Source organism: Drosophila virilis, chromosome 2 (assembly GCF_030788295.1).
Source record: "Drosophila virilis strain 15010-1051.87 chromosome 2, Dvir_AGI_RSII-ME, whole genome shotgun sequence".
Taxonomy (NCBI): domain Eukaryota; kingdom Metazoa; phylum Arthropoda; class Insecta; order Diptera; family Drosophilidae; genus Drosophila; species Drosophila virilis.
Genome location: NC_091544.1, coordinates 26511578 through 26525483, shown reverse-complemented (window position 1 = coordinate 26525483; position 13906 = coordinate 26511578). Strand labels below are relative to the sequence as shown.

General features: G+C 44.1%; 2 protein-coding genes across 2 annotated transcripts; both read right to left on the bottom strand.

Moving 5' to 3' along the window:
* Positions 1–1402: 1402 nt before the first annotated feature.
* Positions 1403–9639, bottom strand: srl (spargel). The gene is made up of 7 exons (XM_002056023.4): positions 9012–9639; positions 6104–6226; positions 5929–6037; positions 5066–5869; positions 3084–4993; positions 2874–3019; positions 1403–2800 (listed from the first exon to the last, which is right to left on the bottom strand). The coding sequence occupies exons 2-7, from the start codon at positions 6214–6216 to the stop codon at positions 2568–2570; spliced, it is 3315 nt and encodes a 1104-aa protein (XP_002056059.2). The 5' UTR covers positions 6217–6226; positions 9012–9639; the 3' UTR covers positions 1403–2567.
* A 139-nt stretch (positions 9640–9778) lies between these two features.
* eIF3a (eukaryotic translation initiation factor 3 subunit a) lies at positions 9779–13878 on the bottom strand. The gene is made up of 4 exons (XM_002056021.4): positions 13682–13878; positions 12469–13553; positions 10177–12409; positions 9779–10110 (listed from the first exon to the last, which is right to left on the bottom strand). Exons 1-4 carry the CDS (start codon positions 13728–13730, stop codon positions 10061–10063), a joined length of 3417 nt encoding a protein of 1138 aa, XP_002056057.1. The 5' UTR covers positions 13731–13878; the 3' UTR covers positions 9779–10060.
* Between the last annotated feature and the right edge of the window lie 28 nt (positions 13879–13906).

Sequence of the window (13906 nt, the reverse complement as noted above, 5' to 3'; positions counted from 1 at the left end):
GATGAGGTATTCACTTCGAACAACTTAGATGCAATTGATTGTAGACGAGAGTGATTAAAGGTATTAGTGTATGAATGAATAAATTTAACATCGTTCGCATACATAAGTGAGATACAACCGAGGGGAGAACGTTTATGAAAAGAGTAAAGAGTAAAGGTCCAAGATGACTACATTGAGGATAACCGGACTTAGTTTAAAGCTGACTTATTGTCGAGGGAAACGCAGTCGTTGAAAAGCAGCAGCCAAACGGTAAGCTTAGCAAAGTCCTTGTAGAAGTAGATGAAGGATTTGTTTTATCATGCGAAAAATACAGTTTGTGTAGATGCAACATACTGCAAACAGTTACACATTTCGCCAAATAGCCCGGAGCAACTGACTGGTTAAAGAGAGCGTTGCTTCCACGGCTCATACATATTCCGCTTACAACTATTTTTAAACTCTTTGCTTAAGCACAGAAAGCCAAACATTTAATACCCTTTGATACACGTGGCACAAGTGCTTTATCTCCATTTCCGACGGACTGTTCCTGTGGTAACCATTTGGAATAGCTGTCCGTTCTGACGGAGCTCAGGGCCAAGTTCTATGTACACAGCTTAAAAAAAAATCAACAAGGTTGGAATTATTTCGTGACCCCTCTCCAGGGGTTGAAATATACATGGACCTTTAATTACTATCAACTTAGACGTCATTTTCATGAAAACAATAAGTCCTGTCAAAAGTTCCTCTTTTCCTTACAAACACTTCTATAGAGAGTATCACATTTTGTCATAAAATGTGTAACGCGTAGAAGAAGAACTATGTCAGCAGTCGTCTGTCTACTTCTATGCGAACTAGTCTCTCAGCTTTAAAGCTTTCATCTTTTTCTGTCGAAATGAATCGGGCGACAATATTATATAGCTGCTATGTTAAGAATCGGTCGAAAAATAAGTTCTTATATGAAAAATGTATTTGCTTAACAAAATTTCTTAACCAAGCTCCGCATTTAATATATCCTTTCAACATCGGGCAAAGTAGGTTATTGTTTTCAAATTCTCAAGAAAGAGTTCTTGTTTGGCAACATACTGTTCTTCACGATGTAGGCACCACTCTTCCCACAAGACAACTGACAAAAAGGGTATTAAATCATCGGCGTGCCAAATATTTACTTACTTTCTCGTTTTTAATATTATGCAAAAGACTCTGGAGATTGCTTAGTGCACAACATTTTGCAAGTGTGTAGGAGCTTCTTTTGAGTTAAATATAGAAAATGTTGACCTGCTGCAGTTACTTTAACGTATTTCCAAACATTTTTCCCCGATAAAAAGACTTTGGAGAACATTTAGTGCACAACATTTTTGCAAGCAAATGTTGACCTGCTGCAGCTAGTTTAATTCATTATGAAAGTGTAGTTAAACAGCTTCAATTTCAATATGCTGCAACTAACGTATTTATTAATTATCCAAAAAGAGTAGTAGAAAAGAACTTAAACAAAATTTGTTTTCACCTAATTACATAGTTGAGTTGACTTAATCAGGAAATGAATTTTTCATCTTTATAAGAATTTTGTTTTATGCTAACAAACAAATTAATTATTCTCTGAATGGGCAGTTGCATTTAACGAAGAGAAAGTACATTAGTAGAATAGCTAGGCCTGAGGCTCCGGCGCCTGTATATTATGGCTGATCCAGCCAGATTTTATACAAATATTTTTAATAGTTAACAATTACTAATTTATACGAAATTAGACAAATGTAAGCTAAATTATAAATATTAATTTGTTGTTGTTGTTGTTGTTTTAGCTGCTGTTGTATCAACTGTCATATTTATGGACAGGTATAATTATAATTCAAGGCAGCATTTATTTTGTTTGTGGTTTGTTGATTGGTTCATTGCTATACAAAAAAAAAATCATATCCAGTAAATTAAAATTACGTACGTACAAAATATTCCTTTTACAAACTAATATCAAAGTTTTGTTATCAACAGTTTAATTTGTGACCGTCGCATGCAGCATGCGCGTGCCTTGCTCTCTCTTTCTATATAGCACTATACAGTTAATACATTGTATATTATTTGTATATTTTATATAGTTGTTGCATGTTGTATTTATTTAACTAATTGCTGTCTGTGTTTTGTGTGGTTGCTGCTTCGATTGTTACGTTATGGCTATAAACTTCAATTTCCCATAAATTTTTATATTATTTTCCTCTTTATTTTTTACAATATTAATTGCTGTCTGTGGCTTCAGCTAACTTACATGCAATCAATGACTTTGTATTTTTTATCACAATTCCATTTAATAATTTCCATATTTGCTATCAATTCGCTGTAAATTGAAAACATCGCCCACTGTCAGTAGTGGCACGGGTTTTATGTGGTTTGCAATGCTATTGTCAACTAGTTTACAATAAATAATGAAACTTTTTATGAATGTTAATCAGGCTTTCAGTTGGACAGTTAGAAACTTCATGCTCTATACATATATATGTACATAAAAATAAAATAGGGATATTAGGTTGAAACTGAAAATGTTGGCTGGCAAATCATAAATATAAAAGTAAATCCATTTGCAAATTACAATAAAGATGTCAAATTTGACCTATGACCGAATCGTTATTTTTGCTCTTGCAATCTGCTTTGGCAACTGTCGCTGCTTCCGTGGCAGCTGGGGTTGTCGGAACTGTAGCTACTGACGGCTTGCCTGCATTTAACTTTGCCTTCACTTTCAGCAGCAGGGCTTCAAAGGAATCCTCCTGCTGTGGTGCAGCTGTAGCTGCCTTAGGAAACACATACGAATGGTAGTTGTTGATGCCCGCATTGTCTGTAAGTTGTGTTATATAATTAAAATCAAATGTAATTTAAAAGTCAAGTACATTAATTAGTTCTCAACTCACCCAAATCTGCATAGGAGGCGCGACAAAATGCGCGTCGTCCGCCAAAGCTAATGTCATACATGTTGATTTGCGCATCTCTGGCACTTGTGTCGATTGCCGTGAAGGCGTCCTGCGCACGCTCAAAGGTCACAAAGCCATACTTCATGCTGTTCCATTTTAAGAAGTTGAATTAGTATCAGATATAAGCTGTTCGTTATCGTGATAACTTACCCGTTCTCCTTGTAGTGTATGGTTATTTGTTTAATGCTGCCATAGGGCAAAAATTTGCGACGTAACAACTCCTTGGTGGTATCCGGCTCAATGCGGCCTACATAAACGATGCGGCGTTCTTCAACAGCTGGCTGTGATACATTACGATCGACATAGCCACGTCTGTTGTTGTTATTGTTGCCATACCGCGTAGTTGATGTGGAGCGCGAACGCGAGCGTCTATGTGGACTGCGACTTCGCTCACGATCGGTGTACTCTGATCCCGAGGTAGAGCAATTGTCACGTGTCTGATTTTTCGAGCGCCGCTTGTTGTAGCTAGTGCGACGTTGCCGCTGTTGGCGTTCGTATTTGCCCGCCTCCGAGTAGGACGAGGAACTGACCGAGCTACGATGGCGTCGTGTGCTGCGCGAAGAGTAGCCGCCACCGCCAATACTGCTGCCACAGGCCGGGGTCGCGTCCGAGTGCCGCAAACGTTCAATTGAATTTGAATTGGAGCGTGAACGATATGACGCGAGACTGCTACAAGTTGAGGACGAGGATGAGCTGCAGCTCGAGTCATTCGAAGCGGAATCATCGGTGCGACGTTTACGATAGGCACGACGCGTTCGCTCACGCGATTGTCTCGTCGTGGGCAAAGTCAACAATGGAAATTCGGGTTGCAGTTCAGTTTGTGTGCCCATGCTGGCCATGGGCTTACGTGTGCGATTCTTGGGCAGATGCATAATGACCATATCCTCGCCATGCTGTGCATTCTGATCTACTGCTGCCGTCGCTTTTGCTGTCGGTGTAGTCAGCGCTTCGCAATTCGTTTGCTTCACAACCTCACTCTGTATGCTGGCAATTAGCGAGTTGGTCATGTCCTTGCCCGCCTCGCTGCCATTGGAGATGTTGTACAGCAGCACAGATGATTTTAGCAGTGAACGCGATGAGGGTGTTGTTGTCTTGTTGTCCCTAAGCGCAACGCTTGCCTGAAGCGGCGGTATCGTAATATCCGTGTTGCAGCTAACCGAAACAATAATAATCTCTTCATAGTCCGCCTGCATCTTACTGCTGGGCACGATCTGTGCATTTTGTGCTGGCTCCGCCTTCGGTTCAGTCTCCATGCAGTATGTGTCCTTAACAATATCCTTGAGCGGCGGCAATTTCGTCACCCTTGGCACCTTAGCTGTCACCCGCGAATCAATAATCTTTAACTGCTGTGCCCGTTTCATCTCCAGCATACGTAGAACCTTGTTCTTGGCCACGGTTATGGGATCGGTGGCAACTGCTACCTGGCTTGGCGGACACTTCAGACTGTTGACAATGCTGCTGATGGCTGCTTTTTGCGGCGACTTTTGTGCCTTTTGAACAACTGATGGTGACAGCACTTTGCAAGGCCCCACTTTAGCTTGCTTGGCCGGCGTGGAAGCCGACGCTGACGACTGTTTGGTGGGTACAACTACACCACAGCGCCGCTGCTTGTACTCCTCTAGATTGAGCTTGCGTTTGGGCGCAGGCGTTGCTGCCTGAGCTGAGCTGAGCGAGGTAGCTGCCGCATCACGCTCATGCTTTAAAAGCGCCAAATTCTTGCCACCCAGACCAAGACCCGTATTAATTGGTTGCGACTCCGTTGGCCTAGTCAAAGGCTGCTGTCTGCAAGCTGGCGATTTGGTAGCCTCTTGAGTTTTCTTCGTCGAAACTTTGGTCTTGCTGGTCGTGACTGTGCCTGCTGCCTTGGCGCCCACTTTGCGCTTTAAAAAGTCACATTGCTTTTTGTTGGGCACCAGGCAAATGTTGTGGCTCGCCTTTGGCTTCACATTGACAGCGGCTGCTTGGTAAGTTGGTGCTGTCACTTCTGCTACAGCTGAAGGTGGAACTACAACGCTCGTTGTCTTGGCTGCGTTTTGATTGTGAGCTGAAGCTGCCTTGTGCTATGTGGAGACATCATTTGAAGAATGATTAACATGCTTCAAAATGTTTATCGCACACCTGATTGTACTCACCTCAGCGGTAACTGAACGTTTGGCCTGCTTGGGACACCAGGATGGATCGGCCTTTACATTGTCCACATAGCACAAATCATCTGTGGCGGCGGGCTCTTCAATTTGTTGGGCCACCCACAAAGACTCATCCACATCGATCACATCGACGGTCTCTACATCGATAATTGAGTCCGAGTCATAATCGGAATCACGACTCTTGGATGATATAATCACAGGCTTCGGCAGCACTGCGACTGGCCTCTCAGCTGCAATTACTTGTTGTTTCTTGGGCTCGACTAAAGCTGTTTGTAAATTTATTGGACATGCTGCGTCTACCATAGGTTTTACATGGTGGGCATTCTTCGTAGACAGTGCATTTATATTATCGGCAAAATCATCTTTAGTGATAAATTCAGCCAAATCAAAGTTGTTCACATCAATATTCAATCCCAGAGCATCCGATTCAGAGTAGAGAGTGTTTGTGCTGATTGTGCGTTGTTTGCGCTCCTCCTGCAATGGAAATGCTTCAACAGGCAGCAGGCGTTCATCAATCTCATCGTAATCGCTGGAGTGTGACTCATAATCTCCTATTGAAGAGCTGTCGGTGCGTGTGCGAAATGTGGAATTGCTGCACTGGCTCAGTATATCATCGTCCTCGGCCTGTCGACCGGCGTGCTCGTCATCAGAATCGATCAGTGTGCTGAGCTGACGCTGCTGCTCAAAGGCCGCCTCGGCCTCGCAGTCTGTGATGGCCCTATAAACCTGACCATTAAGCCCGTTTGCATCGTCGCTTAGCTCTTGCTCCACAAAGTCGCTATAGATGAGCTGCGGGCAGAAACAGATTAATTAGAGTAATTCTATAAAATTGATATTCCAGATATTACCAAGTTTTTTCTATTCTGCAGCTGCTCCTCGGCCTCATTTGGACTGAGCAGCGTTTCATCTGTGGGCGCAATGGGCAGAATGCCATTCAACGTGTCCGTAAGTTGCAAACTGTTGATGGATTTTAAGATAAAAATGAATTTATGTGGTATATATATGTGTAAAGTAAGCACATACTCATCATTGGCTGACCAGAAATTTGACTCTGGATCATATTTGACAAAGTTCCCCTCGTAGTGATCCTCATGAAACACATTTAGCATGCGTGAATCCATAATAGGTGAGTTCATAAAAGTACGTCTGCAATTGTAGGTGATAAAAACGTTGTAATTTTTTATAAAATATCACACTTTAATAATTCAACTCTTCAGTTAATAAAAAGCAAGCATTTAATTAGCAAGTAGGCCTGGTATTTAATTTCCTTTAGCATATAATAGCTGAAAATCTGTGAGCTCATTCGACCAACGTCAAGAGTGCAGCTGACAATAAAAATTCATAGCGCAGTCGATTTTTCAAGCACTATATCCAAATTTTTTTTAAATTTATTTTAAAAAAGAGTGTAATGCCCAAAAAGGTAATTACTCGGCGTCAGCGCAAGGCGGCAGAGGCCAAGCGCCAATCCGAGAAAAATGCGCGCATTACGCCGGAGGCGCTGAACGGAAATGGAAATGTTGTTCCGCTGCCCACAAACACGCTGGATAACAAACCGTCTTGCAGTGGTATCAAGCCTGAGCCTAAAATCACAGCCAAACAGCCATCTGCAAAACCAAACAACTTAAAGACCACCCAATCGCAGCAGCCAGCAACAGAGGGAGCCGAACTAAATCCTGAGGGCAAGACGACAGTGACAATTATCGTTAAGGACAAGACCACACAGTCAGATAAAAAAGTATTCGACCTGCTCGTCGATGAGAATATTCAAAAGCAGGTCGCCAATGGAGCAGAGGGCGCCATGCCGCTACCAGCAGCGCCCAATGAGCAGGGCTCGTTCAGCAAGTCCTTAACCCGACGTGCAGTGGCAACATTTACCAAAATTCAGAAACTCTCGAAAGTTTTCAACAAAAAGATAAATTACAAAACTACACCAGCTAAAGTGGCCGAACCAATGAACTTATCAAGTGCTCAGCTGGATGAGACCGTGAAGACTGCTCTCAGTGGAGCCCCGGGTAGCGATAATAAGGCAAATAAAACCTGTAGCTGCGAGTTCTGCAAAGTGGTATTAAATCAGCTCTTGGCAGGCAAGAAACGCGCAAATGAGAAGAAAGTCTGCAAGAATGCCAACAGGCGCCTCCCACCCAACCATCTGCGCTCCTTATCGCCTGGACGAAACAATATCCATAATAATATCACTAATGATAATAGCCCAATAGGGCTGCCAGTGGAGGCAAAGTTTGAAGATGACAGCAAAACAACGCAGCCACCTTCGGTGGCGACTCGGCGGCGCATTATCCAAATGCTGGAGAAAAAGGAGAAGCTGCTGGAGAAGGATGTGCTCAAGAAAATAAAACAACTCAACAAGCAGAACTCCAAAATTAAGGCAACGGAACAGCTGATAAAGAAAAATGAGGCAAAACAACAAAAAAGTAAGCCAAGCATTGCAGATAAAGCCGCTCGACAAATTGCATCGCCCAAACTAGCTAAGTCCGCTCAATTGGATGCCACATCCAAGGCAACACAAAAACGTGATACCTTTGCAGAAATAAAAGCTAACACAGGAATAAAGGTAAGGACAAACGAAGGTGCACGAATTTCAAAGCCTGCGAACAAACCCAAACTGTCAGCCAAAGTGGCTGACATATCGACTGCCATCCAGCAGCTCTCAGTGGCACCTGTAGATGCATCTCCACCCAAAATTATAGGAAACACTGGTTATTTTATCTTGACCGGCAACGACGAGCAATTGTCCTCGCAGCTCAACAATTTGGCAGCTAGGAACGTGCAGGTCCAAAATTATTTCGTGCTGGAGCCGGGCGTGACTGATAAATTGGAGCAACAGCTGGAGCAGCTGGAGAAGAATCACGAGCAGCTAATGCAACGCATGAGGGCTAAGCACGATATGATAGCCACACGACGCCAAAGACGCTTAAAGGAACCAAATAAATATACTTAAATTTAATTTAATTTATGACAATGTACATAATTATGTTATCAAGGGTTACAGTGCAGATATATGCTGCTTAATATGTCAAACGCAAACCAAAATACACAAGCAAACTATTCCAAATTTTTACATATGTATGACAAACTAAAATTAAAACATGCAAACAATTATTCTGGTAATTATTTTAAAGGCAGCCACTCCTAAGGGTCTACCCAAAAGATGCCCGTATCTGGATATATCCCACGTGTATGTCATTTTAAAATCGATAACATTTTCATTTGGGCGCGCATACGTCAACAAGTTGGCAACGCTGAAAATGCACCAAATAGTAGCACAAAAGGGAATGGCAAAAAGCAGCGTGGCACGTTTTTAGCAAGCAACATGCTGTTGTTTCTACCCTTCGAGATGCCGCAATTGAAAAGCCGCTTCCCCATTTATATATGTTTTTTAACCATTTTATGTCTTGAAAATAGACACAATTTACACGTTTAGTGATCACATTTGGGGAAATTCATAAATCATATTTGAGCAAAACGATTGTCATAACGGAAAACAATAACAACAAACACCGCACAACACACATACATATGTACATAGGCATATACAGCACGCACGCACACAACGGCTATGACACGACCACGTGTGTGTGAGTGCCGCCGCCGCACCATGTGCTTTTGCTTTTAACATATTTGAATGCGACTGTATAGGTGCACGCATATGTATGCTGATGCTTAACAACAATCTATTCGATATTCGTTAAACTTTACTATCACATTTCAGACACTCACGACACACAAGCGTTTTGTTTAGAAAGCTGTTTTCATGATAAATAAGTGGCAGGAGATGGCAGACGACGAAATGCGAGCCCTCCACATCGCTAACAGTTCCAGGCGATTTTTTTTTGTTTTAGCTCTAATATCATTTGCACTTGCTGGGGGCAGGAGCACCTGTCCATGTTCGATTTCAACACTAATAGTATATTACCTTTAAAGGATGCTGTATTGACTATGCTGTTATTGATGGGTCAATCAATGTTTTTAAAGTGTCTTGAATTATTTGTTGCCGTTGTCTGTTTGTCTGCTTTAACCTCACATGTTGAGCGCCGCGTCTGCAACGCCAACGCACACACTATTTCAATTATTTAAATTAATTCAAATTGAAGACTTTGTTGCTTTGTTTATTTATTATTTAAGTTGAAATTTATTGGCAAACACTACACAGTTTTTATAGGAATTTTATCTAATAACTTTATGAATCACATTGCTGAAATGTGTTCACGTGGACGCGAACCGCGGGGAATAATTTTATTTGAAGAATGTGACCGTTGTCTCTGTTTTTCTTTACAGCTGTTTCTCAAACAGCGACCTGTTCAATAACATAAAGTGAACTGCTATTAACAGAGACTGTAAAAAGAAGGGGTAATCTGCCGTTATAAGTTAACAGACTTTGGTTTTTAATTTTGACGCAGTCAGTTGCAAAATCGCATTAATATTAAAAATTATTTAAAACATGCTCCAATTGTTTTTTGCACAACAAAGCAAAACTGTTAAATACATATTTCACTGTTTTAATATATATGAACCTAATAATTTATGGCGTTTAAATGCTCCATTTCTCAAGTAACGATTTTTTATGAACTCCAAATATTATTCACATCGCATTATAGCTTTCATCTTTCTTTTGGGAGTTACCTAGATGAATTCCTGAAATCTATCCATTTAAAATAATTATAATTTCGTTGAAACTCGATATATGTGGCTATTCAGATTTATTAGTATGGACTTTAATTCGACAGACAGAGACAAGGTCGGGCTACTGGCATACGAATATAAATATTTTGAAAGAATTGCTTAGACTTAAGGGCAGAGCTTTTTAAAAATTTGCCCAAAGCATTAATATTTTATCGGGACGATTAGCGCATATTTCGTTTCAATGAGAATACGTTATGTGTACATATATTATATTAAAAAAATTGGGTACAGGTTAATCTGCTGTGTGTTTTACGACAATGCGGAAGATTTTTATATAAATAATTAACGCCGTTTAACGCTAGTCCATTCGCCATCGTCGCCGGCTTTATTTTCTGCGAATGGAAGACAAATTATATTAATAGTTGAGTATTTAGAGTAATGGATTGTTCAAAACTCACCCTTGTCCTGTGCCTGTTCTCGCTTGGGTGGGGCTTTCTCCTCACGGGGAGATGGAGCAGTACGCCAGTTTCCACCACCACCACCAGCACCACCTCCGCTGACGCCACCACCGCCTTCCTTTGGTCCAGCACCGCGCACATCGCGTCTCTCACCAGTCGTACGGCGATTATCACGATCGTTCTGACGCGGCGAATCGCGCCAGTTGCTGCCTGTTTCACGTTGGGGTTGATCATCGCGACGGAAGCCACCGCGATCATCGTCACGACGGGGTCCATCGTTTCGCCGGAAAGAATCACGATCGCGGTCACCGCCAAGACGTTCGGAGCGGTCACCACCACGACGCCACTTGTCATCGCGGCCAGATGGAGCACCGCCGCCACCACGCTCAGAACGATCCATGCCAGCACCAGTTCCACGTTGGGATTCTGGTTCGCGGCGCACACGCCAAGACGAATCAGCACCACCATCGTTCTCCTTGCGCTCTGCACGCTCGGGGCGATCGTTGCGATCATTACGATCATTACGATCATTTCGATCATTACGGTCGTTGCGATCATTACGATCATTACGATCGCCGCGATCAGTGCGCTCATTGCGATCAGTTGGAGGAGCATTACGACGCCACTCGCTGGCACCTCCGGCTGGCGCAGCACTGGGGCGCTCAACCCGATCGGCACGTGGACGCCAGACATCACGCTCCTTTTCACTGCGCTCACGCTCCACAGCGACTTCGCGAGCGAGACGCTCGCGGTCTTCCTGGATCTTGCGTTCGGCTTCCTCCTCCTTGGCACGCTGTTTTTCGTATTGCTGGCGACGTTTCTCATCTTCGGCCTCACGTTCCAAACGACGTGCTTCGGCTGCGGCGCGCTCCTCAGCTTCGCGAGCATGTCGTATCTCTTCCTCTTTGCGGAAGCGTTCCTCCTCCTTAGCGCGTAGATATGCTTGGCGGCGTTCCTCCCGACGACGCACCACACGATCAGCCAGACGCTTCTTGCGTTCCTCGGCGAGAGCAATGTCAAACTTCTTAAGCTTCTCCACGTAAAGGGAAGCGCGCTCCTTTTTGAGTGCTTCGAGGTACTCATCGCGATCGGGGTACATGCGCTTGAGACGATCCTGCTGACTGACAGCATCCTTGCGTTCGGCAATTGCGTTCTCAATACGAGTTTGTTCAGTGGCCTCCCAAAATTCTTTGTCCTTGACATTTTTCTCGGCCAGATATTTCTCAAAGAGCGGTATCTCCTCGATGCGCTTAGCACGCTCAAAGTAATCAATTTTCTTCTCTTGCGACTTAAGCTTAGACTGCAGCTCCTTACGTTCTCGCTGCAGCTCCTCACTCTCACGCATCGCGATCTGCTCAGCATCGAGCTTTTTGATGCCTTCCTCGTCCAGTTTGGATAGCATTTTCTTGCCGTGTGCAGTCTGCGATATTTGCTGCACCTTTTCCTTGAGGCTCTTCTCCTTGATGGCCTGGATTTCGTTTTCGTGACGCTTGCGTTCGCGCTCCTCCTGCTCCTGTTCCAGTCGCTTCTGTTCGGCCAGCTTCGCTTTGCGCGACTCCTCTTCGTGGCGACGCGCCTCCTCCTCCTCGCGCGCGTTGTTCTGCTTCTCAATAAACTCTTTGCGATCTTCAATTATCTTCTGACGCTGCAGAATGCGCTGATGCTCGCGATCCTTAATCTCATGATAGTGCTGTACCATTTGGGTGCGCAGTTTGGCTCTCTGATCACGCTCCCGATTCGGATAGACGATGGATACGGCTCGAGTCAATACAGTTGACATGTTGACCAGTTGAGAGCGGATCTGCTCTGATGGCATCGACTGCAACGTCGGTCCATCAGGACGATATTCGCGCTGACTCTCAGTTAGATCGGTGCCGAAATAAATGCTGTTGCGCTGGTGATCGATGCGTATCTGCATGTCGTTGTGACGGACAGACTCCACCAACAATTTCTCCAGCTCGAAGATGTTGCAGAAAGGCGCCAGCTCAAGCAGTCGTTTAAACTCTATACTCTCATAAACTTGCGAGATTTGGCGAATCAGACGCATGATAGTCACATCCTTAAGCGACTGAATGTATGGCGTGAGAAGTGTATTCTCCGTTTCGCTGCTCTCAATGGTGTCTACAATAGACTGAATTCGCTTGCATAGGTTGAGTGGATTAAAGTCCACCTCGAGCCAGTTGTACAAGTTTCGGAACTCGTCCGACACTAGATTCGGCACATTCAAACGCACCTAAATGAGCAAATGGTCAAACCAATACTAAACAACAATGTTCAATTCAATTTACTTACAACTTCACGAATTAGGGAAACACGTGTGGGTGGTTGGGGTAGACCCAGCAACACAGCCAGCTTCTGTGCCTTTTCAAGTGGGCTCTTGTCCGCCTCGATAAAGCGATCAAATTCCGGATGGGCTGAAGGCAATGGTATCGACAGTGTAGCCAGCAAGACATGAGCTGCCATACGCTGCAGATCATCCTTGGTCAAGTTCTTCTTCAGCTCACGCGTCAACTGAAACAGTTTAAGCAAAGCGGCTGCATGGAATAGCTGGTTACCAGCCTTGCTAAATACCATAGCCAGCTTCTGATAGTAATTGGCCATGGTTTTGGGCACCGGCGTCTTCTTGGACATGGCCATCAGGCCGTGAATGTCCTCAATTGCCTTGTAGGCTTCCTGCCACAGCTCCATCTGAATGGCCGAGTCCAGCAGGTAAAGCCTAGTGTCCAGGCATAGCTGCTGCGTTTCGACCTTGTTAATGGAAACGCCAGTTGTTTGATTGCTGCTCTTACAAATGTCCTCAAGATGCTTGCGCAGCTTGTCGCACAAGCGCCTAAATTCGCTCTTGCGATTGTACTTCAGGCAGAACTGGAAGGCCATGCGCGCAATATCATGATAGAGTGCTTCGCAATGCGTGTTGACGCGCAGCAGTTCCAAGCATTGGCAGTAGGATTCCCACAAGAATTTAACCCATGGCAATAAAATGGTGCGATCCGAACGATCCTGGGCATCTTCGCCGCAAACGGCGCTCATCAAGATGCTCTCCGGTGTCGCAATGTTGTCCAGATCATCCAATTCCAGCACCGCGACGGCGGCCGATGATTGCGCCTGAGCTGCCTCAGTGTGCTCTTCAGCCATCTTCAAGTAGCCGCGAATCACATTTTCCAGTGAGTTCACATTGACCAGCTGGAACATGTTACGGTATTGGAAGAGACCCTCTTTCGCGATATGCGACTTCTTGAGCTCCACGCACAAGTACAAATACTTGAACATGAGCGGCTCAATGACCGTCTCCGAGTAGGCATAGTTCCACCTCTTGTTGCGGAAAACCTCCTGCAACGTGTCCAGGGCACGCAAAGGCTTTCCCACCTCAATAAATTCTTCACAATAGAAAGAGAAAGAGAAGAAACGGTTTCAAATTGGCATTCACAATAGAGCGTGTGTCACTTTTGACATTTCGCTTTGGTCAGCTAATTCGCTGCCGCATGGAAAATTTTCATGCACTTACCATTGGCTCGTTTTAGAGCATTTTCAGGACGTTGAGTGTAACGTGCCATTTTAACTTGATTACAATTTAACGCACTGACACTTTAACTTGTATTTTTCACTATTATTGGGCAGCTATGAGGCTTGCTGTAGCAGAAAATTTATAAAAATCTTCAGCTCGCCTACGTGTGCCTCCGAAATTTATGCAAAATGACCGAGTTGACGTTTGACAGAGTTGCACGTTATC

Coding starts and splice junctions, on each gene's coding strand:
- srl (XM_002056023.4), bottom strand. CDS start 6,216: ATGAACTCACCTATTATGGATTCACGCATGCTAAATGTGTTTCATGAG. Junction 6,038..6,103: donor TTCTGGTCAGCCAATGATGA/GTATGTGCTTAC, acceptor ATCCATCAACAG/TTTGCAACTTACGGACACGT. Junction 3,020..3,083: donor ATACACTACAAGGAGAACGG/GTAAGTTATCAC, acceptor AAAATGGAACAG/CATGAAGTATGGCTTTGTGA.
- eIF3a (XM_002056021.4), bottom strand. CDS start 13,730: ATGGCACGTTACACTCAACGTCCTGAAAATGCTCTAAAACGAGCCAAT. Junction 13,554..13,681: donor TGCTCTAAAACGAGCCAATG/GTAAGTGCATGA, acceptor TCTATTGTGAAG/AATTTATTGAGGTGGGAAAG. Junction 12,410..12,468: donor TTTCCCTAATTCGTGAAGTT/GTAAGTAAATTG, acceptor TTGCTCATTTAG/GTGCGTTTGAATGTGCCGAA.